The 27,547-nt window shown below is 38.2% G+C and overlaps 1 protein-coding gene and 1 long non-coding RNA gene across 3 annotated transcripts in view; one reads left to right on the plus strand and one right to left on the minus strand.

Annotated features, from left to right (window-relative positions):
* The window catches only part of abca2 (ATP-binding cassette, sub-family A (ABC1), member 2), an 82,946-nt gene extending 55,483 nt beyond the window's left edge, over positions 1 to 27,463 (plus strand). Inside the window, exons 29-49 of one of the 2 annotated variants that reach the window (XM_018668901.1) lie at positions 2,295 to 2,397; positions 6,240 to 6,565; positions 7,224 to 7,437; positions 9,344 to 9,449; positions 9,532 to 9,643; positions 9,771 to 9,831; positions 10,204 to 10,378; positions 10,530 to 10,645; positions 11,901 to 12,048; positions 12,845 to 12,968; positions 13,676 to 13,808; positions 14,622 to 14,742; positions 15,013 to 15,191; positions 15,464 to 15,605; positions 17,513 to 17,647; positions 19,368 to 19,471; positions 19,591 to 19,683; positions 22,671 to 22,773; positions 24,290 to 24,427; positions 24,533 to 24,742; positions 25,620 to 27,463. In XM_018668901.1, the coding sequence (XP_018524417.1) occupies positions 2,295 to 2,397; positions 6,240 to 6,565; positions 7,224 to 7,437; positions 9,344 to 9,449; positions 9,532 to 9,643; positions 9,771 to 9,831; positions 10,204 to 10,378; positions 10,530 to 10,645; positions 11,901 to 12,048; positions 12,845 to 12,968; positions 13,676 to 13,808; positions 14,622 to 14,742; positions 15,013 to 15,191; positions 15,464 to 15,605; positions 17,513 to 17,647; positions 19,368 to 19,471; positions 19,591 to 19,683; positions 22,671 to 22,773; positions 24,290 to 24,427; positions 24,533 to 24,742; positions 25,620 to 25,655 (2,879 nt within the window). In that variant the 3' untranslated portion in view covers positions 25,656 to 27,463. The remainder of the gene's footprint in view (positions 1 to 2,294; positions 2,398 to 6,239; positions 6,566 to 7,223; positions 7,438 to 9,343; positions 9,450 to 9,531; positions 9,644 to 9,770; positions 9,832 to 10,203; positions 10,379 to 10,529; positions 10,646 to 11,900; positions 12,049 to 12,844; positions 12,969 to 13,675; positions 13,809 to 14,621; positions 14,743 to 15,012; positions 15,192 to 15,463; positions 15,606 to 17,512; positions 17,648 to 19,367; positions 19,472 to 19,590; positions 19,684 to 22,670; positions 22,774 to 24,289; positions 24,428 to 24,532; positions 24,743 to 25,619) is intronic. The other variant, XM_051075019.1, reaches the window with a different exon arrangement.
* On the minus strand, positions 972 to 1,920 carry LOC108878323 (uncharacterized). Its single transcript, XR_001960217.2, has 2 exons — positions 1,318 to 1,920; positions 972 to 1,113 (listed from the first exon to the last, which is right to left on the minus strand). It is a non-coding gene; the product is annotated as an uncharacterized LOC108878323 (long non-coding RNA).
* Positions 27,464 to 27,547: the final 84 nt, after the last annotated feature.

Consider the following 27,547-nt stretch of genomic DNA (forward strand, 5'->3'; position numbering starts at 1 on the left):
TTCAGCTCAGAGATGTAGAGCAATCACTCTATTTAACCTACACTAAGTTAAACCTCTATTTGAAGCCCCATTCATATCCCTGGCAGAGGGCACTGAGGTAGTTAAAAAGCTTCTCTGTGGCAAGGTGCCAGGCGTGGATAAGATTTGCCCTGAGATGCTAAAGGCTCTGGATATTGTGGGGTTGTCTTGGTTGACACGCCTCTTCAATGTCACATGGAGGTCAGGGACCGGTCAGGGGTGGTGGTCCCCATTTTTACGGGGGACCGGAGGGTGTGCTCTGATTATAGGGGCATAACACTACTCAGCCTCCCTGGGAAAGTTTACACCAGGGTGCTGGCCAATTGTTGAACCCCAGATTCAGGAGGAACAATGCAGATTCAGCTTTTTCTGCAATTTTGGTATTTTGCTATTCATATATTCTGCTATTGCTATTCAATTTTAAGCATTGCTTCAGAGATTACTTTTGGCTTTCAGTTTTCTTTTGAATTTCAACTGTGTTTTCAGCCATTTTAAGCATTGCTTCAGCATTGTGCAGCACTGCATTTTCTGCAGGAAATACATTTTCTAGTTGTAATTGTTTTTAATTCCAACAACTAGTCACAAAGTAGCTTGGTCAAACTTCTTCTTCTGCTGATGTTACTTTATTTAGTAGTTAAAAATTTAAGGTGATTTTGTGTGGTTGCATGAAGATGGGGGGTAGCAGAACAAGTTGAAAACACAACTCTGACTCATTATCACCATATTAACTTGTGGCTCACATGCTAGCAGTTTATTCAGCAAGAGCAACATTAGCATTCATTTGACATTTCTGTGTCCAAGTGGTGAATGGAAGTCCTTCTTTTAGCTCTAATTTGGTCTCAACCTGTAACGAAGGGCGCTTCGTTACCAGTGTCTGTCGGCCTTGGCTTGTAAATATTGTATAGTGGGGGAGAGTATGACGATTTTACTTGTACCAAATGACTACAAACATGAACAGCGACATTTTGCACTTTATTATTCACAGAGCGTTGTACAGGATATTTGCATCTTGAGTAGTAAGTGTAGATTGGTTACATGGCATATGTATTGAACATGTCACAATACAGGTATCGGGTGACCGGCGCTGGGCTCTACCTGGAAGAGAGAGGAGTTCGGTTAGGGTCCGATGGCACGATAATATGCGTTGTTCATAATTGACGAACGAACATTCAATTAAGTTCTTTGTGGTATTTTGTACATGAAGCTGCTGAGAGTAAAGGTGTCCTAAATATGAATTAAATGTCTATTATAGTGAGAAAAAGGTGGTCAATACAAGGAAATTGTTAGGGAAACACTTACCGGTCCGATCTTGTGTCTGCTCCCGTGTTCGGCCGAAAGAAGTCCCCGGCGTACGAACAGGGTAAAGAACGTTCCGGGAGGGACCAAGTGGCGGATTAGGTAGAGGGGATCTGGGTGAATTTGTATGTTAAATATATTGGGTGTAATTGTGTTTTTGGGGTTTATGTTTGTTGGGAGGTGAATGACAGGAGAACACCATTGTAAATATTTTGCTAAAATTAGAAATTACGTCCTGATGGAATAATTTCACTTGGGAGCAGAAATGGAGCATACCTGTCAATGGTATGATGCAATGTAGTCCACCAGGGACACAGTATAAAAGGCGCCAGTTCCATCTAACTGTGTTGCTGGTGACTGACTAGTTCCATTGTTCTAGTTATGTCACTGAGGTTGTTGTAAATAAACTGCACGTTGAAGTCCTTTGAATCCTTGGCTTGTTCATCATTCACTACTGCAAATCCAGCCGCTAAAGGGCCATCTTAACAGCACCACCAACTACTGATGGGCTCTTTTGCTGCTAAATGCTGTTCTATTTTTACCAGGTAGTCTCTAACTACATCTGTCTGCTGTTTGGGTGTATCAGGACTTTTCACTGAAAACAGCTGTCTGGTTAAAGAAAGTTCTAAGACTGAACAAAACCTGTAACTCTGAAACCAAAACCAAAACAGCAAACTTAAAAAACACTGCAAAGCTGTGCAGAGCTGAGAGGAACTGCAGAGTTCCTCACTTTGAGTGCTACCTTTCATGTTACATGTTAACATTAATTTTACCCATTTTTAATATAAAAATATTGACTAGTGCAGCTTTAATAGATTAAAGTCCAATTTTAATTAGAATTAATTAGAACAACTAAGACTAACACAAAATAAAAATGAATAAAAGTGAATAAAAGGCTGTCTTATGAGCACTGCTCTTGCTTAATGTTGACAAAACAAAAATAACTGGTGAATGAACATTCGATTTGTCTTGTTTTACAGGAGATTTGCCCCCCCTGATCTTGTCCCCATCTCAGTATCATAACTATACACAACCTAGAGGCAATTTCATTCCCTACGCCAATGAAGATAGACCCCAGTACAGGTAAGATGACATTTAATGTTTTATGGTTATACTTCTTTACAATTGTACAGAGTACAATGTCTTTTAGTGCTACTAAATCTGATGTATTCACAGTGATGGTACCACATAAGCTGAGGGATCATTCTTCATCCTATAGAAAATAATAAGTGTAGAAGAGAATAGCTTAAATGGCTGTTCAAAACCTTTGGAGGAAAGTCAGTACTGGACAACAGAAAGGCACGGACCACCTTCTCACAGTCAGAGTGGTGTTTCTTTTTTCAATCAGACAGGTGATATAACAAACAGAAAGCTCAATCAAGGGCAACTCTTCAGTTCAGAACTGAAGAAGCCTCTTGGATGCGAGGTGAATGTCTCAGAGTATCTACAACCAAGACAGCTGTTCTCAATTTCGCTTTTCTACGATTTACATGAGGACATGTGTGACATGGGTAGAATGGTACACTAGACTTCAAAAAAAGTTAGATGTTGTGGCATGACCTTAAACAGGCAGCTCATGCTCAAAAACCCTCCAATGTGGCTGAATTAAAACAATTCTGCAAAATTCCTCCACAGCGATGTGAAAGACTCATTGCCAGTTATCGCAAACACTTGATTGCAGTTGTTGCCACCAAGGGTCGCACAACCAGTTATTAGGTTTACGGGGCAATTACTTTTTCACATGATTGATTTGGATAGCTTTTTTCCCTCAATAAATGGAATCATAATTTAAAAACTGCATGTTCTAGTTACTCAGGTAATCTATGTCTGATATAAAAATACAAGAAGAAATCTGTAAGGGGGCAAATACTTTTTCACAGCACTGTATATGATATTTGCAAAGAGTATGCCATCCCCGTTACAAAGTCAAACCAGGTGTTTGTCCGGCATAATGAAAGTACTCCCAAAACCATAAAAACAAAAAAGTACGTACGAAACCACATCGTACGAATGCAGCTTACCACTACAGAGTAGTTACTAAAAAGTCTATAGAAGTTCCATAGAGGTCCAAAAATAAAGAGTAACAAGTAAAAAACACACAAGACCGTGAAGAGCCACTCTGGCAGGTTGCCAGATTATAAAATAGAAAACTTAGCGTTAGCCAACACTGCAAAACTCTTCAAAAATGGTGGAAAAATGGTAATGATAAAAAGAAGAATATACTTGGGCATTTCTATAATTCTGACTCAACTTGTTAACTCATAAAATAGAGAAAATAAGTTGCAGTGATAGACAAAGGAAGAGCTACTTGGAGAGCATGTAGCTACAGAAAGAACAAATGACAGAGATGTTGCCAAGCCCACTTGCTGAGAAACACCACAGTGTGATGCTCCCACCTCCAAACTTCACAGTTCAGTATTCTTTGGGTTGAAGGCTTCGCCCTTTTTGCGCCAAACAAACAAAACATCCCTGTGGCCAAACAGCTCCATTGACTGATGACCAGAAGCTAGGGTCCTTGTCCCTTGTCCCTTGTCCCCTGTGCAGTGTGCACCCGATCATCTGACAAGAAACCTCCGTGCCCATCTTGCCAAGGTTGTCCTGGAGAGCCTTTATGGTGATTCAAGAGTTGTTGAGGGCTTCATGGCGCACTTTTCGAGTGAGACGATATCTTGATATCTTGAGTCTTCACCATACTGACATGAACTGAGAAAGACTGCATTGACTCAACTTCATTTGTACTCCAGAGGCAGAGTCCTGGTGGCATTTCTCTCATCAATTTCAATAGATGATTTTATTTTATGTATTCACAGTGGATGCAAACATGTACAGAATCTTAGGAATGTCTGAAACGTGGCCAGTACTACTTGGACTGTTCCGTCCACCCCTCTCAGAGTGGTACATTCCAGCTCCCCAATTTAGTGCATTAAGTTGCTGTTCAGAGCGGCTTTGATTCAACATTCTGGTGATTAGTTGTGTTCTTTTATGGCTGTAACTGCCTTTGTCTTCAGTGTTGTGTGTGTCCATTGACCAGTAACTACTGTAGATTAATGTCATCTCAGGCACATATATTTTTGGGTTAATTCTTTCCCTTTTTCTGTCCACTACTGCTAAACTATGCTAATTGAGCCCAATTAAGAGCAAGCTGTTGTTTTATTTAAGTGTATGCAGTATATTGTTCTTACATTGTTTATTTCTCCTGTTTCAGAACCCACACACACAAACATACATCCACAAATTGAAACAACTAAAGGCATCTTGTCACACACCCTGTTAAGACTTTATCCTGCGATAAAGTTATATTTGTTGGAGCCTCTGGACGAGTGGTGATTTAACGGTCACTTCAGTGGTGGGCTGTGATTTCCTGGAACCCAAGCATAGGAAAGAGGCCACTGTCAGCTATTCTCTTTATTTTAATGTATATTTTCAAAAGAATAAAAAAGCCAAGACAGGAGCAGGTATGACTATTTCTGAAGATGCCAGGAAATTAATATAGTTGCATTTCCATTGGTATGCAAATTAGGTGAAACCACAATTGTTGTTCATTTATAGCTGACAACTAAATGTATTCAACAAAGGCCCAAATTCCACTATTCCACCTTTCATTCTTGAGAAAAACACAAAAAACTTCAAATTTACAAGGGGTATGAATAATTTTGTTGTTAACTGTATATTGAATTAAATCTTATATTGCTTTTTTCAGCTGTGTCAGACTTGCACCAAATTATTATTTGTCAATAAAATAATAAAATAATTTGTTTTGCAGAGTGGTTGGACACTAATATAATACAGAACACTAATATAATTTCAGTAGTGTTTAAAAGAGGGAAATGCTAGCCAAGATTCAAGGTTGGAATGTGGCATGATTTATGATAAAGATTTGGTTGGGACTCTATAGAGAGCGAGGAAGAAGGGGGAGACTCTGCTACATGCAGAGTTTGCGAGGTTAACCATACCGTCACTACTTCTCTTCTGTTGTATTCACACTAAGCACTACTGAGCTGCTCCTTAAACAGTTGTTCTGCTCCTGTTTCTAACATGTTGTACAATTTCTTTGATTGTTGTAGCATGAGTTAAAAGATTGTTTTAAAATTTTAAAGTCTGTCTTAAAACAATACTTACATGCCCATACATTGGACAAACCTAATGACCGTACTGGCCTTTCTAAAGTGATTTCAACATAAGAGATGCAGGACAAAATCCTCACAGTCCTTGTTCTGTGCAAATGCATTTTAAAATTGACCTGAAATTAATACAAGGCTATAGTGGTCAAAAATAGTCAAATCAAGAGGATATCATCCAAACTTAGTAGTAGACAGGGTTTTCTTGCTGAACTGTGGTAGAAGGATAGTCACAACATGTGGGAATTTGGCACTCAAAAGACTGAAACTGTAAGATAATAACTTGATTTGTCTAACTCAGACTGCTGAAGCCTCATATGAACTTTGGCTGAACTTTAAGATTCATTTTTCCACAGAACAAGGACTGTGTATTTTGTCGCCCTTCACTTACACTGAAATTGCATTACAGAGGAATGTCTTTGCAGTTACTGTGGACAGGAGGAACCATTTAGTACACAGGGGCATGAGATGTGAAACTATCCCCAAACATCTCAAACACATACCTGTGTTGGACTCTGTCTTCATGTAGAAATTGTGTCTTAACAGTCAAATATGATTAGCACAGTGTCCAACATACAGTGCTGTGATTGTCTGATTGTCATTTTGTTGTGTGCAGAATAAAGGAGAGGAAACATGTTATAGTTATGTTATATGTCATATTGGTCTATTTTTCTGACACCAAATATTAATTGGTGCTTTTATTCAAGTACAAATAACAAGTGACTTTAAACACAGGGCTTTAAATACTGAAATTACCCATCATTTTGAATACAATCTGAAAAGAGCATCATTGTCCTCCCCTGACAGAAGTAAGCTGTTGCCAGATGCCAGTCCACAGGTGATCATCAACACTCTCCGTCTGCCCTCTGGGGTGGGTGCTACCTGTGTCCTCAAAACCCCCTTTAACAGCACCCTGGACCAGCTGGCCCAGACCCTCAATCCTAGTGCCAACAACTCCAAGACCCTGGCTGCCCGCTACTTTGACTCCATGTGTATGGACTCCTTCACACAGGGGGTCCCCCTCTCAAACTTTGTACCCCCACCCCCTTCACCAGCACCTTCAGATGACCCAGACCCACGCTTTGAGGATGGACTGTGGAACTTCACAGTTGCCCCTCCCACTACAGTCCATGGTGAGTCCATCTCATTAGGCTGGTGACCACTTTAATATGTGCAACCCACTTACATATGTGTAGTTTCATATATATCAGGCTTAAGCGTCTCGAGATAACTTCTGTTGTGAATTGGCGCTATATAAATAAAATCTGACTTGACTTGACTTAAGTGTATGAACCTGAACTGCTCCAGTAATGTCTCAGTGTATGTATATTAATTTCATAATAGACATACATGCAATAAACACACGATAATACCTCCACTTCCCAACTTCAAATGCTTATATATATATATATATATAATCATCACCAACAACACTTACTTATAAACAATGTCAAATCATTGTCCTCAGAGAACAAAAACAATCAGTGAACAAAACAACTTACTTTAAATGAAAAATAAAGTCTATCAGTAAATAAAATGTTATGTTAATGATAATAATAAAATTTCATGGCATAAAGTGTGACATGTCATAAGCGGAGATATATTTAATAATTGCAGTGTTGGCTCACTGGAATATCTGGGACATTTAATGGAACTAAGACATTGTTAATGTTATGAATTTATCCAGGGTTTTTCCCGCTACGATGAGTTAAAGTGTCCACCATAAAAAGCCTCTATTGAGACACCTCTTTCATATTTTGTTATGTTTTATGTCTCTTTATATTTGCTCAGAGCCTGTGACATCTCCTCCCACCCTCCCCCTGTCCATCCATGAGCCGGTCCGTTGTACCTGCTCCATGCAGGGGACAGGCTTCTCCTGCCCCAGCGGGGTGGGAGGACGGCCCCCACTCATGAAGGTGGTGACAGGTGACATCCTGGTGGACATCACAGGCCGCAACGTCTCTGAGTATCTGCTCTTCACATCAGACAGACTACGGCTGCACAGGTAGGACAGCTGTTGGAACATTTCATAAAGTAAGTAAACCACTTGAAATGAAATATTTACAACTTGTGGAGTTTCACAGTACATACTAATGCTAGGCATCATTTTTTGAAATTGGTATCAATTTGATCACTGGGGTATGAGTATATGCAATATTTAGGTGTAATGGAGGGGTAAAGGAATGCTGGAGGAATTTCTTGATCTAATTATTCAAACCAATAATTAGCTTGACATTATTCTTTAAAAGGTAAAATGTCACATGCTTGTACTTCTTTACAAAAATGTTTTAGATTTAAAGTGCCACCACACATACAAACCAGAGAGGCTATTTGATTGTTTTTTTCTTCAAACACAGGATGGCACGCAGATGTCTTATAGACCTCCTTTATCCATCTCCTCTAAATGCAGAGCTCCTTACCCACTCAAATAAAACTTCTCTTCTGTAGACATGACATGACTTAACCAATAGCAGTATAACACTTTTTTCCACCTCACAAGTTGACTGACATTTACCACACCTTGCAATCCAGAGAGGTACTGTTTCACTCACACTATCACCCAATAAAAACTGTGAGCTGATTAGTATTTAGGCTGTTGGCCAACTCTGGATTTAACTGTGGAATTTTACAGTTCCATCACCTGTTCTTGACTGTGACCTAACATCCAGATTACCAGTCTGCCCATGTTGTCTGGTGGGAACAGCTCTGTAGAGGTCTCTCCCCAGCATGTCTGTGAGGTGGATTTTTTTGTTTGAAGCCATTCTCTAGTTGATTAATTTTGATGTTTAATGCTATTGTCTGGCTGCATCACCCAGCTTCTACTGAGCTTTAGGTGGTGGATAGCTCCTGACATTGTCCTGTAAGATATCCTGATAAACTTTGGTAGACTACCGTAGACTCATAGACATAGATATTATCCAGTTATTTATTTATTTATTTTTTACCTTACTGAGCATTCTGCTTTGAGCTTATGGAGTCATTTTAGCTATGTGCCCACTTCTACGTAGAGTAACCACAGAATTAATAAACAATACTTTGTAACCCTTTTTAGCATTATGCAAAGGCATGGTTCATGACAGCAGATGTTTCTTATGGACTCAAAATATTTCATTGTTTTCCCCAAAGTAGCTCCAAGCCACACCTCCAATCTGGATTTATTGATGATCCAGGTTTATTAACTCCTGACGACAACAATACAATGATTTGTGCGATATTTGTTAAAATATTGTAACGTAAGAACTGTGTTGTACCTTGTAAAATTATACATACATGTATGTAATTCCAATGGTTTTACTTAGGTCTAATCTAGATAAGGAAATATTTGATAAGGGAAAATCTAAACAATGTGTCAAACTTAACAACTCAACCAAACAACAAAATAAAATAAAGTAGTAATAAGATTTTTAAAAAGGAGTATGAAATAATAAATAAAATACAAATAAGCATAATTAATAATAGAATACAGTTGTAGTTGATAAGACAAGATTAATTGTATGTTGCCCCAAAGAAACTTGCTAAGCTCTGCAAAACTTTCTAAGCTATGACCAAAATATGTGCATATTTTGGTCAGAGCTTAGCAAGTATTGCAGTTCAATGCCCAGCCCTAACACACACACTAATTACATGGACAATCACACAGTTGAAAGTGACAGTGTGAAGCCTTACATGTGTAATGTATTTCCTGTTTAAGACACAAAATTCTTATCATGAGAGCACTCTTCATGAGGATATTTCCCAAAATGTTAAACTATTCCTGTACATTTTATTTTATCTCACTGTAACTGCTTTTTGTTTTAATTACCTGTAAAAAGTGTATATGCAAAACTACAATACCTTAGCAAATCATTAGAAATTGTATTCTGCTGACTATTTTTGTTAACTATTTTGTCCACTGACGTTGTTCTCAATAGATATGGTGGTTTAACAGTGGGAAACATACAGAAATCAATTCCAGCATCCTTTGGAAGAAAGATACCTCCAATGGTTCGTAAAATAGCTGTTCGGGGAGCAGCTCAGGTAAGATGGGCGCCATGAGCTGGAAAAGAAGTTTACAAATAAGAACTAAATAATGGCTGACAGAGCATCCTCTTGTGTTCAGGTTCTGTACAACAACAAAGGTTACCACAGCATGCCAACGTATCTGAATGTCCTCAACAACGCCATCTTGCGTGCAAACCTACCTGCATCCAAAGGCAACCCTGCTGCCTATGGTAATTACATAGCAGTTACTGGCTAATTGACAGTGATGTTAAATGAATTTATGTAGTTTTGGGCCAGCTCCTGGTCTGATTATTTTCATCAGCATAAATGAGGCTGTTGTGTGTCTGTGTTTTGCAGGTATCACACTGACAAACCACCCAATGAATCGAACCAGTGCCAGCTTATCTTTGGACTACTTGTAAGTTGCTCATCAGTACTATTAGTGTCTTAAAAGTAATATAAAGGATTTAATCACTATCCGAGGGCTTACTTTTGTAGTTTTTGCCAACATTATTATTATTGATGGTTAAGTAATATAAAGGATTTAATTAACATTAAAGACAATCTGAGGTATTCCTGGATTTTAGGCAATTTCCATGGTAGTTGAACTGTCCTTAACAATAACTACGTTTCCAGTGGTAGTGAAGTTTTACAAGGAAACAGGACCAGTTTTATCCTTATGCATTCAGGATTATAAAATAAATTTGCATAAATTCATGGATGGATTATTATTTATAGATGGATGACAGATCAATTTCCTCTCCTCTCCTCTCTCCCTCTGTATCTTCAGGCTCCAGGGGACAGATGTGGTGATTGCCATCTTTATTATTGTGGCCATGTCTTTTGTGCCAGCCAGCTTTGTGGTTTTCCTGGTTGCAGAGAAATCCACAAAGGCCAAGCACCTGCAGTTTGTCAGTGGCTGTGACCCTGTCATCTACTGGTTGGCTAACTACATATGGGACATGGTGAGGAGGATGCATGTGCGAGGCGTGTGTGTAATGCTAAATAATAGAGAGCTGTGAATTCTGTAGGTGAACTACTTTCTTTGCCAGTCATACTGTAATTATTGTAGTTTCTCCAGGTCTGAACATATACATTTCTCTCATCTCTCCTCAGCTGAACTATCTGGTACCTGCCACATGCTGTGTTATCATTCTGTTTGTGTTTGACCTGCCAGCCTACACCTCTCCAACTAACTTCCCTGCTGTCCTCTCCCTTTTTCTTCTTTATGGGTGAGATGTCTTACTGCTCACACAACACGCATGTACATACACATACACACACACACACACACACACACTTTTTTTTTTTTTTTTTACACTTTTTCAGGCTTTATACTTGCTCTAATGCAAAACAAAATTTGAATATACAGTATTGCATGTACATTAAATGCTTGTTTGTCTCATTGCCTCTATTAATGGCAATAAGGCAAATGGCAATGAATCACCAAAAAGTTGAATGAAATTTAGTGTGTGTCCCTACAGCAGAGAAATATAACATTCGTAAGAGTTCAACAGCAGTTTGTGTTCTTGAAGAAACAGTGTTTATTTTACTTTAATCATATGTTAATCCTATTTCAAAGTAATTTCAAAACAAAGCAGACAACAGCAACAGAAAAACAACTGAGGGTACAGGTGAACAACCCACAATTACACAATTGCTGATTGCCCATGTCTAAAGTGTCCATCATGCATTCACTTGGGGCTGTTACAGAACAATACGAATAGCTAATGCTTGGTTGGTAGAATGGGTCACTATTAAAGGCAGGGTTGCTGGTCCGACCCCTAGCTCCCTTTATCTGCATGTCAAAATACCACTGAGCAAGAAAGATGACTTCAAAATTTCTCTTAATTGAGCAAGAAAGGCTAAGTCGCTTAGACACTTATCAAGGTGCCAGGAAGGATAGATCGTCCACATTATCACTGAAGTGAAACCAAACTGATTTCTTTATATTTTTTCAGTGATTGATTGATACAGCTGTATGTAAATGTTTGTCCATAACTGGGCAGATAACACATTTAACATATTTTGCAAATTTTTGAAATAAAAAGAGCTTTGTAGGAATCAGTTAGAAATGCCACTAAGAAAGAAAAAGAGGAATATTGAAGGCATCTTTCTTAATGTTTTTCAAGTAGCAAATAGTGAAAGAATCTCAACTGTAGGCCACACACTGCATACCCTGCCTTCATTGTGATGTTTGATGCCAAACAAACCTCCTGCAGATGTGACCTAGAAAAACAACAGCAACAGTGGCTGTGGCTTGGATTACCGTCTTAATCACTGCAGTGAAATTCAGAATGATCTATTAAAGATGCATTTTCACGAAACTGTAACTACTTAAAAACTATAAATTGAGTTATTTCATCTTCGTTTTTCATGTGACCCAAAAAACAAAACCAAATGCTCTGCAGTTCCTCTCTTTCTGTTATGTCCTGAGGATCTGGAAGTCCTCTGATTTTGTTCAGGATGAGTTGCTCTCCCTTCCAGGTGGTCCATCACTCCCATCATGTACCCAGCATCCTTCTGGTTTGAGGTTCCCAGTACAGCCTATGTGTTCCTCATAGTCATCAACCTCTTCATTGGCATCACTGCAACTGTTGCCACCTTCCTCCTCCAGCTCTTTGAACATGATAAGGTCAGTTTGACCCTTGATATTGTAACCTCAGAGGTAGCTTGCCAAACATATTATGATGTTTTAACCCCTTATGGCAAATGTCAGCACTGTTTTCTCATGCTACAGCTAGAGTAAAGATTAGAGATTAGATGTTGCAGCCAGAAACATGACCACTCCCACATATGTAGGAGAAATTTAATGGAGAAAGGAAAAAAGAAATCTCATTAATGTATAAATTGTATGATAGACTTGTCTGTATAATGTTTAGCTTAAATATTTTGTTTAGGACCCAAAGGCAGATACAGATCTTATCAGATACCATATTAAATTGGTAAGTGGTTTTTAATAAATAAATAAGAGAGTCTATTGAGGGGAAGGATGAGAGGGGCATCAAGGAGCTGGAGAAACCAGGAGACAGAGGAATGAAGAAGTAGGGAGGAGACTGCAGGTGAGGAGCAGGTGTGGTGTGGCCAGATGATGGCAGAGAGACAGGTTAGTACAGCAGAGGCAGGCAGCAGCTGTGGACAAGGCAAAACACAAGAAGCGCGTGGAACAATCTGGCAAAGAGTGGATGGAGGGCCGGGGTTCTTGTACTGAGCTTGATGATTAATGGGAACCAGGTGAGCCAGGTAATCACAGCTGTGCCACGCTTCTGCAGAGGAGCACATACATGCACAGACACATGGGGGAAATGAAAACAGACAGGGAAATGAAATACATTAAACACTCGGGAATCTTGAGGTCACAAGGTTTGCTTATGTACTGCAGCAGCCTCTGGATATTTCTGTATTTATTCCTTCAGTATTTTCTTCTCCAGGATCTAAAAAGAGTAAACAGTTACCTGAAGTCCTGTTTTCTCATCTTCCCCAATTACAACCTTGGCCATGGCCTGATGGAGATGGCCTACAACGAGTACATCAATGAATACTATGCTAAAATAGGTACGTTAATCACCAAGCTGTCTCACACAGAATGGATGAAGATACAGTCCCACATGTTGATAAAATGAACAGAATGTTACAGAATCATTACAGTATTTGAACAAAGAGGTTATTACTTTAAATCCTAAACACACCATTGAGTGGCTGTCGCCACTCTTATTTTCACATATAGAAGTGTGGACAGTTCTACAGTTAAAGCATGTGCCTGTAAATAAACTACAGGATGTGTTTATGCTAATGAAGAAACATGTCACTCTGCACAATGGTGTGGCTCACTTATGTTTTTTAATAATCTTTGGACAATAACGGAGCTCTGTGGCACAGAAGAATAAATATATCAGGCTTTGATGAGACCAAGAAAGAGCGGGCAGCTGTGGCTCAAGTGGTAGAGCGGTCGTCCACCAATCGGAAGGTCGGTGGTTCGATCCCTGGCTCCTCTAGTCCGCATGCTGAAGTATCTGATTTGGCCCCGATGTATGTGAATGGGTGAATGTGACCTGTAATGTGAAGCGCTTTGAGTGGTCGATAAGACTAGAAAATGATTTGATACAGACACATTACTTGGTAGAATGCATTCATTGTTGGTTTGGGTCTCTTCACAAGATTGGTAGAGAGTAAACAGAAAAAATGATTATTGCCAGCTTTATACTTCTACTTTAAGGTTGACCTGTAAAAAGATATAAGTTGCTGAGAATGTGTGCTTTCAGGCCAGTTTGACAAGATGAAGTCACCGTTTGAGTGGGACATTGTGACTCGAGGACTCGTTGCCATGACATTCGAAGGCTTTGTTGGCTTCCTCATCACCATCCTCTGCCAGTACAACTTTCTCAGGAAACCTCTGTGAGTGATATGTACTTGTGTCTGAGTATGTGAGGTGTCTCCATAGTACAATACAAAGGCAAGAAAGTTGCGTTCGATACGTGATTCTGAAATGAAGACATTATGCACTCTACACACATGCAAACAACAGAAAAAGTTTTGCAGTAATTTAAATTTTTGGTCCCTGACACCTAGCTATCACAGTTTTCCAACATGTCCCATGTGATTGATTATTGAAACCTGGCATCTTGCCTGACTTGAGCGTAGACAAGAAGCTAAAAAGTGCATTTAAGTTTTTTTTTTTGACACTTCAAACCAACTTTATTTTTTCCTTTGTATGCACAGAAAAATAATGCAACATGGTTGGGTGCATTTACACCGTTACACTGCTTTTAATTAAACAAAATTTTGACTCTTTCCTTTAGTCATTGTTGGATTAAAACACATTTTCTGCTTTATTTTTTGATTCATTAAGGTACAGGTTACTTCTTATTCTCTGAGCATCTAATCTGAAACATATATGAGGAGAATAAATGAGTGGACATCAGTTTAACACAGAAGATGAGGCAGACTAGACAATTTCTAAAGCTACAGCCCCTTCCAAAGTAAACCCAAATCCAAATATTTTTTGTAAAAAAATACAGATGGCTTTACTTAATCCATGTGAATTCCAGAGCAAGGTAACCAGCTATGCTCATACATCCTCTCTGGTGTTTGTTAAAGGCATTTCAGAAAATGAAAATATAAAATCACTAAATCAGGTAGAGGGGACATGCTGAGGGTAAAGAGGAACACAAAAACATAACAGAACTATGTTTGTGTATGTGTGTCCAGGAGGGTGCCAGTCAGCTGCCAGCCTATAGATGATGATGATGTAGACGTGGCCTGTGAGCGACGAAGAGTGCTGCGAGGAGATGCTGATAACGACATGCTGAAGATTGAGAACCTGACAAAGGTTTTAACAGTTAGATCATTCAGTTTTGTTTTCACTGAAATTTTACTCAAATTATATACTAATGTATAAACAATTGAATGTTTTACTCAAACATCGATAATTTAGATAATATGTCCAGTTTTGCTAGTACAGCAACTTAACCTGCCAGTTAAAATGGTCATCACAGATGTGAAATGTACAGTACATGTTTTATAGTTAAATAGTTGAAACTTAAACACTGGAATGCTCCTTTAATGTGTATGTGCATGTGTTCTTTTCATCTCTATCAAGGTGTATAAATCCAGGAAGATGGGTCGTATCCTGGCAGTGGACCGACTTTGTCTGGGTGTCCGGCCTGGTGAGTGTTTTGGACTACTGGGAGTAAATGGAGCCGGGAAGACCACCACCTTCAAGATGCTGACAGGAGATGAGTGCACCACTGGAGGAGAGGCCTTCATTAATGGAAACAGGTCTGCCAGAAAAATAAGAACCTTTCTTTCTAGTGTTCATGTGCATCCTTTGTTGTTCAGCAGCAGGCAGACACATATGCATCAAGACAGGCTCATCAGACAGTAAACAGAATAAAAACTAACAGTCATCAGTTATAAAAATCACACTCATCAAATGTTCCGCTACTAAACATGCAGTAGAAGGGTTTGTTCTGAGGAGCTCCTAAAAAATCAGTGACATTCCTTTCTGTGCCTGTGTGTGTGTGTGTGTGTGTGTGTATCTGTGCGTGCAGTATCCTGAAGGACCTGTTACATGTGCAACAGAGTATTGGCTACTGTCCACAGTTCGACGCCCTATTTGATGATCTGACAGCCAGGGAACACCTGGAGCTTTACACCCGCCTTCGTGGCATTCCCTGGAAGGACCAGGAAAGAGTAGGTCTCACACACACACACACTCTCTCTCCCTCTCACACACACAAATACACATAATAATCCAATACTAGAAGAGACTAGCAGAATGACTTCTCAGTTTTCCAGTGAGAAAATGTCTGTTTAGAAGAGAAAGGCCAAGGTAGACAAAACAGATCCAGATTCATATTAAGTCTCAGTGTAAATATCACAAAGCTGCAACAGCTGAGACATAACATATATATATATATATATATATATATGACTCTGTCAGATAGGGGATCCAGGACATTTCTAAATATGTGAGTGAGAAGAAAACACAGACAGATTTCCTTCAGAGTGAGAGTTTAGAGGAAGTAAAGCAGAGATCATCTTCATGGACACTGAGGCCAGGTGGGCTAAGAAAGTGTTCTTTTACATTGAGTCTATGAACACAGTCTGAGTGCATTATACGTCTGCATCAGTGACGAAGGCAGCAGCTTAGTACTCAGTCAGCTCCTGGACTGATCCTGGTCCTGAACCTCCAAGATCCAGCCTGTGAGTGAAGGAGAGCTCATACGCCACTTCAGACATTTTTCAGTGTCTTTCTCCTTCAACATACTCCCCTTCTGCATCAACACACCGCTGCATTCAGGTCTTCCACTGATCAAAGCAGTGCAGTAGGTCTTCTTCAGACAGTTGTCTCAGAACCTCTGTGGTTCTTTTCTTAACTTCTGACACAGACTCAAATCGTGTTCCTTTGAGCACAGATTTGATCTTAAAAAGGATGCATCTGCATCAACACACCACTGCATTCTGGTCTTCCACTGATCAAAGCAGTGCAGTAGGTCTTCTTCAGACAGTTGTCTCAGAACCTCTGTGGTTCTTTTCTTAACTTCTGACACAGACTCAAATCGTGTTCCTTTGAACACAGATTTGATCTTAAAAAGGAAAAAGTCACACGGTGCTAGATCAGGTGAACAGGGAGGGTGATCAAGCACTGGGATTTGTTTTTGGGCCAGAAGCTGCTTTTCCTTTTGATCAGGAGTCAGAGGTTTTGGGACAACTTTGGCACACACTTGTCATGTTCAAATTTTCATGCAAAATTTCAAGTTAATGCGTTGTTCAACTTTTAAGCTAATCATTTTCCAATGCCTTAGCAAAACCACATTCACTTCAATCAGTAGCTAGCAGTGAACTAATTGGGACTAATTGTCACTTATTGGAAACTTACAGCAGTTGTGTATGAATACATATTTTTTCTATATAACACATAATAAGTGCAGTCTCATTATTTAATAGCCATTCCTCATATATCATATCATATATAAATGTCCTTTAAGTACAACCAGAGATATCAAAGGGATAATTGCTTACATTTAATCCAGAATTTTTCCCAGTCTAGTAACCGTTTGAAATAATCAATAATTCATTTTTACATTTTCATGGAAAAGTATGTGAAAAAGTGTGTTTTATTGTTGGTCACAGTTGTAATGGAAGGGATAATGTGTTGCATACTGAATCAAAGTATTAATCCCATTAAGCAATGTAAAATCTCATATATCCCAGCCCAGTTATGAACTTTTTTAAAACTCTGTCACTGCACTCCTACTGTCTTGATGAAGCAGGACAGATGGAGCAAGAACTCCTCTCTCTTGAGGAGATACAGAGGAGAGAGAACTAGTGGAACTGGGCATCTAGTTTTATATGGCCTGGTGACAACATGGGTCCTAGGCTATACAGTGACCAATTGTAGCTGGGGTTATATACTGTATATTTATAAGTTGAGTATAAGAGTTATACAATAATCTATCAACATCTAACAAGAAACTCCCAACCCCACTTACTGACTCACTGCAGTTCAAATATACTGGTGACACTTTGTTTGATGTTACAAAATCTTATCACAGCTTCCTTTCCTCTAACTGGCATTACCCTTTACCCACCTCTAGGTGGTGCAGTGGGCATTAGAAAAGTTGGAGTTGTCCAAGTATGCAGACAAGCCTGCCGGCACTTACAGTGGAGGAAACAAACGCAAGCTTTCCACTGCCATTGCGCTTATTGGATACCCCTCACTTATCTTTCTGGTAAGAAGTTTGAGTAGATGTTTTATATGCTGCAAAACTCTGAGTTGGTTAGTACAAAAACTAAATATAAAATGAGAGATAGTTTGATTTCATTTGCACATTCATGTACAGATCTCTTTTAAGTATTATGGTATTGACTTTGTTTCGTCTGCTTATCACTTGTATACTCCTCAATATGATATTATTATCTGCTTATTAGCATTATTATTATTATTAATTAGTCTTTGTCTGCCTCTTAAAGTGGTTCTGCACCAAAACTTAATGGGTTCTTCCCTGGCTCATACACCCTCTCTCCACTTAGTTTGCTGGATCCATATACTATTCCCTGAGAAACTGACCAAACTGTCAAAAAATCTTGCAATGTTTGGTGCAAACTGGTTCAGTACTTTTTTCTGTAATCCCATTGACAAACAAACAAATAAAGGTAACCTTCTTGGTGGAGGTAAAGACAAAAACCCAAAAGACAAGTGGAAAAACATGATGACAATACCCCCATCCACTGGACTTGAGGGGTCACTGAATGGATTAACCTTAGCATGACCAAAAGCTTTTAACAAACAGCAACACCTCAAAGATGTTGTTCACCAGCAAAATGTCACTCAAAGTAGACCTAACTCTACTCTCTCTATGCTCTGCTTACGTCACTCACTGGTGATGATGATCTTTTTTAAAATTGCATTAATTTGGTAGAAGCCATTGTCCACTTACAAATGTCAAACCACACAGGAGCAATACCACCTCTGATATGTATCTAAAGGAGAAGGAGTGTTCCTTGGAGGATATTCCTTTGAGGACAATAATGCCCACAATTTGGATAGCGAGGACAGATGGTTTGAGAGAGGAGTAAAAGAGGCAATCTATGTCCATCTGGAACGTCCATCTTTAAACAGAGGTGGTGGCCTACGACACTAACTATCAGCCACCTATAACACAGTCCTGAGATTCCTGATCCTGAGATTCAGCAACTTTCCCTGATTACTGATTGCCCACCAGAAGTGCAGACCCCACTGAGAAATTAATAAATATATATATAATACTTAGTGCTGATAGAAACTGTCAAAAGTAATCACACAGTGGCTTATCTTGGTTATGAGTCATATCTCAGTGAGGATCATATTGCGTGGAACACAGCACAGTGGTCTAATAATCAATAATCAATGCATGATTTTTGAACAGTTCTTTGCTGCCCTTCCAGCTGGTGTGCTCTAGGTGACCACTTAGCTTGCCTATGCTTGAAACACCCCTGGAGGATTCAAGAACATAACATTGTACTCACAAAGTTGAAGTTCTAGGAAAAAAACAAGTCTGGCAAGTCAAGATACATGAGCAGCCAGGTGATTAAACAGGTTGGAAACAAACTTAGTCAAACTTATTTGAAAATGAAATGAAGTAAAGATAGTAGAATTATCTGTTAAACACCCATCACAGTTTATACACTGATGATTTTCCAGTGCAATGAGGGTTAATTGCCACCATTTCAGGTGTGCTCATTTTCAGACCTGAGCTCCATTTTAACAAATATAAAAATAAGACCCACGTTGTAAAAAATTGGAGGGACTTTAATTCTTTAATTGATTTTGGGATTTGCCTCTGGGAAGCATTTTCATGTGTACATGGTAGTGGGACAACAGGAACTGCAATGAGAGTAAATTGTAAATACAGAGTCATTTCTACCACATGTCTACCAAGTTTCCAAACTGTATTTTGTGGAATTTTTCAGGATGAACCTACCACTGGGATGGACCCAAAGGCCCGCAGATTTCTCTGGAATTTAATCCTGGACATAATTAAGACTGGCCGCTCAGTAGTGCTGACATCACACAGGTGAGACATCTCAAATCTCACATGCAGCAGGATTCTGCTAGAATACTTATTATTGTTGCACATTTTCACTTCTTTTTCACCATCATGTTGAATATATTATTTTATGCTGTCCTCTACAGCATGGAGGAGTGTGAGGCTTTGTGCACCAGACTGGGTATTATGGTGAATGGCAGGTTTAAATGTCTGGGCAGCATCCAACACCTCAAGAACAGGTAAGGTGGACAAAAATCCTGTTGTTATTATTATCATCCATTAAAAGTGTCTAGGTCTCTGAAACTGCAAGACCAAACTTCTTAGAGAGGTTCAAATACTCATCCACCACCACAAAAACTACATCAATGCTATAACATCTTTCACAGTTTGAGAATAACTTCTGAACCACTCTAGTTATTAAATCTTTATTTTAATACTACATTTTGTTTAGCTGTTATCATTTTTTCATTGTGTTATTGAAGTCCATTATATATTAACTGTCATTAAATTGGTTTAAAGCAAGGACAGGCAGCATTTTCTTGGTGTCACTGGGCAAAAATTCTGTAATCACCTTCCAGTGTTTGGTAACTGTGTAATTGTGCACTTCCTCTTGCCTCTGTTTTCAAGCTTTTGAAAATCTAACCCATGGTGGGAGACTTTGGCCAATCACAGATCTTTTTCAGAGAGACGTAGCATTCTTATTGGCTGTTCTACAAATGCAGATGTGTGTGCATGTCCATTCAGATGGATGCATCAATTAGTATTTCAGAGATGGAGAGAACTTGCTGTACTTCTCCTGGACACCTAACAGGCTGATAACTTCATTTTTCTGTAATATCTAAATGTGTTAGAGTAGATTTACAATGAAAACAGGCGATGAGTGGCTTTGTTGAATTTTAATAATAGTTTAGCCTTCTGCTAACCATAGTCAACCTAACCATAGCCAGCTGTGCTGCTGTGAGACTTTGCATGAAGCAAGTGTAAAAGCCTGTGCTTGTCATGCGATAGAATAGACTAGAATAGATCTTCACTGTTCCAAAACAATGAAATACCATTTTGCAACTCTTGGAATGACAGCACAGATAAAATTTAAAATGTTTTTTTTTTTTTAATTAAATTAAATTAAAATAAAATAATGAATATAGAAATAGAGATGAGACAAAAATAAAATACAATATACATTAACACAACACAATGAGGAAGTATATACAGTGGAATAGTGCAAAAAATAAGGGGTGGGAGGGGTGGGAGAGGAGGACGCCAGTATTTTCAAATTCTTTTGGGATTTTTTTTTTTTTTTTGCCTTTTCTAGATTTTGGCCTAGCCCAGCTTTAAACTACTTTAAACTAATTTTGCTGCACATGTTCAGATAATAAGTTTTGCTGCTCAGTCTTGACTAGGGTTGCAGAGGGGCAGAAAGTTTCTGGTAAATTCCAGGAAACTTTCCAGAAACTTTCCTTGGGAAGTTAAGCTGGGGAATTTTGGAAATATTGAATTAGAAATTAGAATTGAATTAGAAATGAGAAATGTGCAGTAATTTATACAAACTGCGTCATATACAAACATAAATCTAAAGATTTTGTTTTGTGATAAGCAGACGTGTGCAAACTGATACAAATTTTAAAAACTGACATTTTTGAGTAGAACTTCAATCAATTTTTTCATTGAACAACAACAAAAAACAAACAAACAAACAAACAAACATATAACCATGGTGTTAGCTGGCTTATATTCAGCACATCTGATTTACTAGCTAGCTACTGTATAAACACATGATTTGATTTATTTTTTACCAGCTAAACTTTATCTGTAATATGATGAAGACTTAGTTGACTGTAGTCCGTGAGCTCAAATGCTGTAGTGTGGCTGTAGCAGGATCCTAGAAATTATCTGTGCATGTGATGGAGGATTGCACAGTACATACAGGGGGTATGACCTCAATACCCTGCATTAAGTAGTGTGCTATCTGCATTGGATTGAGGAATGCACAGTGCAGGGCAGAAATACAAATGAATTTACATTAAATCTGGTTGCTTTAACCAAGACTATGCTGCAAGATGTTGTTTTTTCAACTACATTTAAGTTCTCTGTTATATGCTAACCTAAAATTTTGCAAATTTCCATTTTATTCCTGTTAATTTCCATTAATTAATAAATAAATTAATTAATTTCCCATATATTCCCATTAATTCCCATGGAAAGTTTCCAACTTTTAAAATTCTCAGAATTTTACAACCCTAGTCTTGACACATTCTGTATGGGCAGAAATATGTGTCACTGGGAACTGCATTTAAATCATTTATCTTTAATTTGAATTACTCAACTTGAATAATTGCATTTAGAACGCATTTCAAATTATGTGAATCAAATTCAGTTTTTTAAACGACTTTTGAATTCTGTTATATGAAATGAGGATCCAGTGACAATAAATGTCTGTGTGTCCTCTTTTGTCATATTTGATCAAACTTCAAGAAAATATCAAAGCATCATTAAAAAAAAAAAAACATTTATGTGTTGATCTAAATCATGTATGATTTGTTTCAGGAATTCATCTGTAAATTTGAAATCCTTGTGAATATTTAAACTTTTCACTGCATTCATTCCCACAACTTCAATGAATTTTTAATTCAGGCCATGAAGATAAAAGACCGCCAGTTCAGCTGAAGTTTTGGTAGTCTCGGGGTTTAGGAGCTGACTATGAATCATACAGTCCCTGGTTTGAACCCAGTGGGTATTATATTTATTAAATATCAATCTGTGACCTCCTGTTGTTGACCTTATAATATAGACTATATATAGGAATATAAAATACCCCTTTTCCAAATTCAGTATAACATACTGGTCACCAACACAATAATTCATGATGAGGAAGTTTTACAGGTTATTATTAAAGTACTGCATCAAAGTCAGTGACCGTGAATAACCTGATTATGTGCAGTGTCCATTGCTGTAAAAGATATTGGTCTGATGTCCTAGTGGTCTAGCACACCCTGTATAACTGCAAGGTTACCAGTTTGAATCCAGCTCAGGAGTCTTGCTGTGTGCATCCTTTTGTTTCTCTCCACTGTCTGTTGTGAAGTTTCACACACCGTTATTTTTGTGCTGTAAAAGTTGTATGTGTGTATATATTAAATAATGTACTTACAGTATTATTTAAACTGTTTTAAAAACTGGAAATTAACTTTAAGAATTAAAAGCTAATCATGTTTGTATTATTATATTCCAGGTTTGGGGATGGTTACATGATCACAGTGAGGACCAAGAGCAGCTCCAATGTAAAGGAGGTGGTTCGATTCTTCAACAGAAATTTCCCTGAGGCCGTGCTGAAGGTAGATTACTGCAGCTAGCACTTAAAGTGAAAAAATATTGCAAACCTTGGTCCCAGTACTCTCATCAACCTCATTTCTAGCAGCAGCAGGCAGTTGTTTTCAATGATATCAGAGTTAAATTCATCAACTGCCAAATGTGTTTATAGCTAAGAAGGAAATTTAGAAATAAGAACTTTATGAAGTGATCTCTCAGAGTTGTGTTAATACAGTCATTTTTAATGTTTTAATAGGTATAAAACTGAGAGCAACACATTTTCCTGCAATTGAGGGTAACAACAAATTTTCTATTCATACCACTGTACTGACTCCATTATTTTTCTCCTCAGCGCATAATGTTTAAGTATAATATGACTGAGAGATGTAAAGAACTTCATTATTTCAGTAACTAAGGAGAGGTGTGAAGGAGAGGTATCGCAGGTCCTTCCTTCCTGCTGCTGTCAGACTCTGCAACCAGCACTGCTCCTAGTTCACCACATACCCACATGGACATATTCACTAGGTTTTTCTGCACTTTAATTAATCCATCCTAACCCAAAACAGCTGCTATCAGTCATATCATTGTGTGCAATGCCATTTTCAAATGTGCATTTAGAACATTTTCTGTCTGTATATAAAGTCCTGTGATTATTGCTCTTCTGTTAATATTTTTTATTACATTCTCATGTTTATACTGTTGTGTATATGTTTTATAGCTTTATCTTGTTTTTTATCTTGCCTTTACTCATATTTATGTTTTTTTAATCTTTTCAATCACTTATGCTGCTGCAACAATGTAAATTTCCACATCGTGGGACTAGTAAAGGATTATCTTACCTTATCTCATCTTATCTCTAAATAGTGGAGATTCAACAGCACATTAACACTGAATTTAGACAGCTTGTTGTTGACTTCGATCATACTAGTGAAATCTCTCTGTCAACCCTGGAACACTTGCACTTTCAAAATCATCCATTTGCCCTTCAGATTGCTTTCCCACAGTTTTTTTTAATTGTTAAACTGCTCTCTGTCAATTGGAAATCTGTTTTTTGCTCTCTGTGTAGCACTGAGAGTGCTGTGGTCAAGGTCACCCATGACTTATTGCTTACAGCTGCTGCAGACCTGTATTCTGTTTTAATTCTCCTTGACCTCAGCTCTGCTCAGCACTGGACCAAAATCAGAGGTCTGAAAAACAATGTTGCATCAATGATGTGTCTCTGGATCAGTTCATCTCTTTTGTGGGGTCCTCAAAGGGACTATTCAGGGTCCCCTTTTATTATTACATGTGTAATAATTATTTTCATCCAGAAGTTTAAATCCAAACCCTAAACCCCACCTCCAAGCATTTATACTCTTTCCCCAAAGTTACAAAAATGATGACTTTACAAAACATTTTCGGTAAAGTCCCTTGTTTTCATCATCACTTTTTTGGGGGAATAGGAGCACTAGGAGCACTTTTTTTTTAAGATTTGGTGAATGCCTTGAAAATATTATATTCTCATTTTTGAGTTGTTTCATACGTTCTACTCTCTGCTCCCAGGAGCGTCACCACACCAAGGTCCAGTACCAGCTGAAGTCAGAGTGGATCTCCCTGGCACAAGTCTTCAGTAAGATGGAGCAGGTGGTGGAGGTGTTGGGCATCGAGGACTACTCTGTCAGTCAGACCACTCTGGACAATGTGAGTCAATGTGTAATTCTCTGGCTCAACTACACACATAACTGCGACAACTAAAGATGGAATAAGAGAAATTAAAAAATAAAATCACCTTCTATTGCTGCCCAGGTGTTTGTCAACTTTGCCAAAAAGCAGAGTGACAACTTAGAGCAGCAGGAGGTGTTGCCCCCAGGTGGTGCTCAGTCCCCCTTGCAGCACATCCTCAACCTGTTGAAGTCTCGGCCAGCCAACACAGAGCTCAATGCTCTGATCAGTGAGGCACCAGAGGAGCTGGAGAGTGATGATGATGAAGGACTGATAAGCTTTGAAGAGGAAAGGGTGAGTGGATCAAGATTTTTTATTGAATATAATAAAATTCCTAAATTTTCTATTAAACATGAGCTACAGATGAAGTACACACGGCACACAGGGATTTAGGCGCAGCAGCCCCTCACTGTTGACACTAAAGATCAAATGAAATCTGGTTTCCTGAAAGTAACAATTACACTTCATCCAATATTTTTCAGCACTGTCTGAGCCTGAGTTATTAAATTGCCAATTAGCTACAATCCTGTAGAGGGTTGTTTGAATTGTCTTTATCTGTTATTGTACAAAGCTGGTATGCAATGTGAATTATAAGGCAGCCAACTACATAGTTTCAGCTCTCTATGAAGCTGCAGTTATTTAACCACCTTTTGCCATCCCTTAATTGAGAAATTAACCCAACCGACTTCAGTTGTACATGTCAATTATGAATCTGAGCTGATATTATTTGAGTATTTTTTGTAAAAGAATGGCATAAGAGTTTCCCCAAACTGTTATTGTTAGACTAATGACATTGCAGTTGATAGATAAGGCTCTTTTTTTTTTTTCTTTTTTTTTTACAGCGCTTGCTCCTGAAAGTTTGCACTTGAAACATTTGAAATAACTGAAATACTGTAAATATTGAAGTGGCAGACCCTCTGGTTAATGTCATTAATTTTTAACTCTAACACATTTTGTTTTCTGTTAAAAATGTGTCACCTTCAAGCCCAAGCTCAGATAACCCTGATAAAACTGATATCATCAGGATTATTTTCTCAGATTTGATTAAACTTGTCGGTCGTGTCATGTTTTCTTAATTTTTTTTTTATGTCATTATTTGCTGATTAAAAAGTAATTCTCATAAGATAACCTGTACATATTGGTGCGTGTGTGTGTGTGTGTGTTTTGGCAGGTGCAGCTCTCCTTCAACACAGACACACTCTGTTGAAATGAGCCACTTACAGAGAGACAAGGAGAGTCACAGAGGGAATATCCAAACCCCAATCTGTCTGTGCTCTGAGGCCTAGGACAACAGAGCTGCTGATTAAACCCAGAGGAGGACCAAAACTCTGCACCATGGAATATGGGACCAGTAGTTCAGTATTTCAGCCTCAAATTCTTTATCCCAGGAGGAACTGAGTTGTAGTCACAGCAGCGGCAATGCTTGCATCTCAATTGAGCACTTTATCCTGGAATGTCTCCATATTAATTTTCATTGAGAATGTATCTCATTAGATGGCTGATGGATACAGTACGTTGGCTGCCTTTGCTAGCAACTGAACATATAATTGGTTATATGTTAAAAACTGTGTGTTTGACACCACAGGTTACTCTGAGTTGGTTGTACACGCTCCCTGCCAAAAGGTCTCATGTAACCAGTGTGGGCCCTTGTTGCTGTACCAAACTAGACCTGCCTTGAGAGCATGATGAAGCTGATTCCCAGTGGTAGTGTAATACAGTCTATTTTCCTGTGGCAAGAAGAATTGATGAATGATTTATTTTGGATAATGAAGCAGCTGCAGACTGATGTGTGTGATTTATTTTGCAATAACAGAGGATTTCATGAAAAGCACCCTGGGAAGTGCAAGGTGCGGACATGTGTGTGAGCTGTTGGGCTTTTATTTGAACTTAATGCCAGATGCACAGAGAGAATGAACATGGCATGGATATTGTCTGGATGGTGCCTCCCTTCTAACAACTTGTTTTGACACTGTACAATTTGGTCTCTTTCTACTGAATGCTGTCTTTTGTGCTTTTAACATATCATTATGTTGTAGACTCAGCCAAGAAGATCCTCAACCGGACACAGTGTATAATAATAGTAACTCCATTGAAGGTAATCAGCATTCTAACTAGTCTGAAACTGAAGTGAACTCTGCTCATGTTGACATTGTTGACTGACAATGACTGTACTACCATCACTGTGATACTTAAGAGAACTTTCAGATCAGAATAATCTGTTGTCTTAACTTGGATACAGGACATGTTTTATGATTTGCAGATGATCTTGAATTTTTTTAAGGAATATAGAGAATTCAAAATGTGAAAAAATCCACATTTTCAAAAACATGGATGTTTCTCTGATTTTATGTTGGCATGTGGTTTTAACTGGTCTCTCTCATGAGTTTTGTGATATTTGAGTTGTAACTTGTCCTGTCAAAATAATACTGTTTCACCACTTCTTTCACAGCTAATTGCCATTATATTTTTGGTGATTATTACGGCACTGCTGGGCTTTTTTCCTAATTGAGGGAGTTATCATTAAACAATAAAAACTAACTTGTAATTTCTTGCTTGAGGGAAGTTGGTTGCTGAAATATTTGAATGAACTCTATTATAACATATAGTTCAAACAAAAACATATTTAAAACATATTTAAGACCATAGCACTGATCTTTGTGTTCTCAGTGGAATGGCATTGAGTTTAATTTGGATCTTTCTGTTATTAGAAAAAATCAACGCTTGTAACTTATTTTCATTAAAATGGTAAAAGGAAGTATCAGAGATAAGCCAAATGACACAAACAAAAATTCATAAATGTATTATGGAGTCAAACAATGAAGAGGTAACTCATGTCACCAGCAACCACAAGATTAGGTGCAATAATTAAAAAATAGTATTTAACTTTTTTTCTATATTTCATATGGATGTATGAGTGTATTTTTAGGGACATAAAGCATCATCAGATTCTCATTTGGACAAAACATCTGAAGTTAGCGTTGAAACTTATGTATGATTAAATCAGTTGTTTCTGAACTTTGTGTTGGATGGTTGTGCTCTTATTTTGTTGTTTTAAAGTCAAAATGAGTCTCCACTCAAAACTTTATTTTATTTATTGTT

The sequence above is a fragment of the Lates calcarifer genome, linkage group LG13 (genome assembly GCF_001640805.2).
Source record: "Lates calcarifer isolate ASB-BC8 linkage group LG13, TLL_Latcal_v3, whole genome shotgun sequence".
NCBI lineage: Eukaryota > Metazoa > Chordata > Actinopteri > Centropomidae > Lates > Lates calcarifer.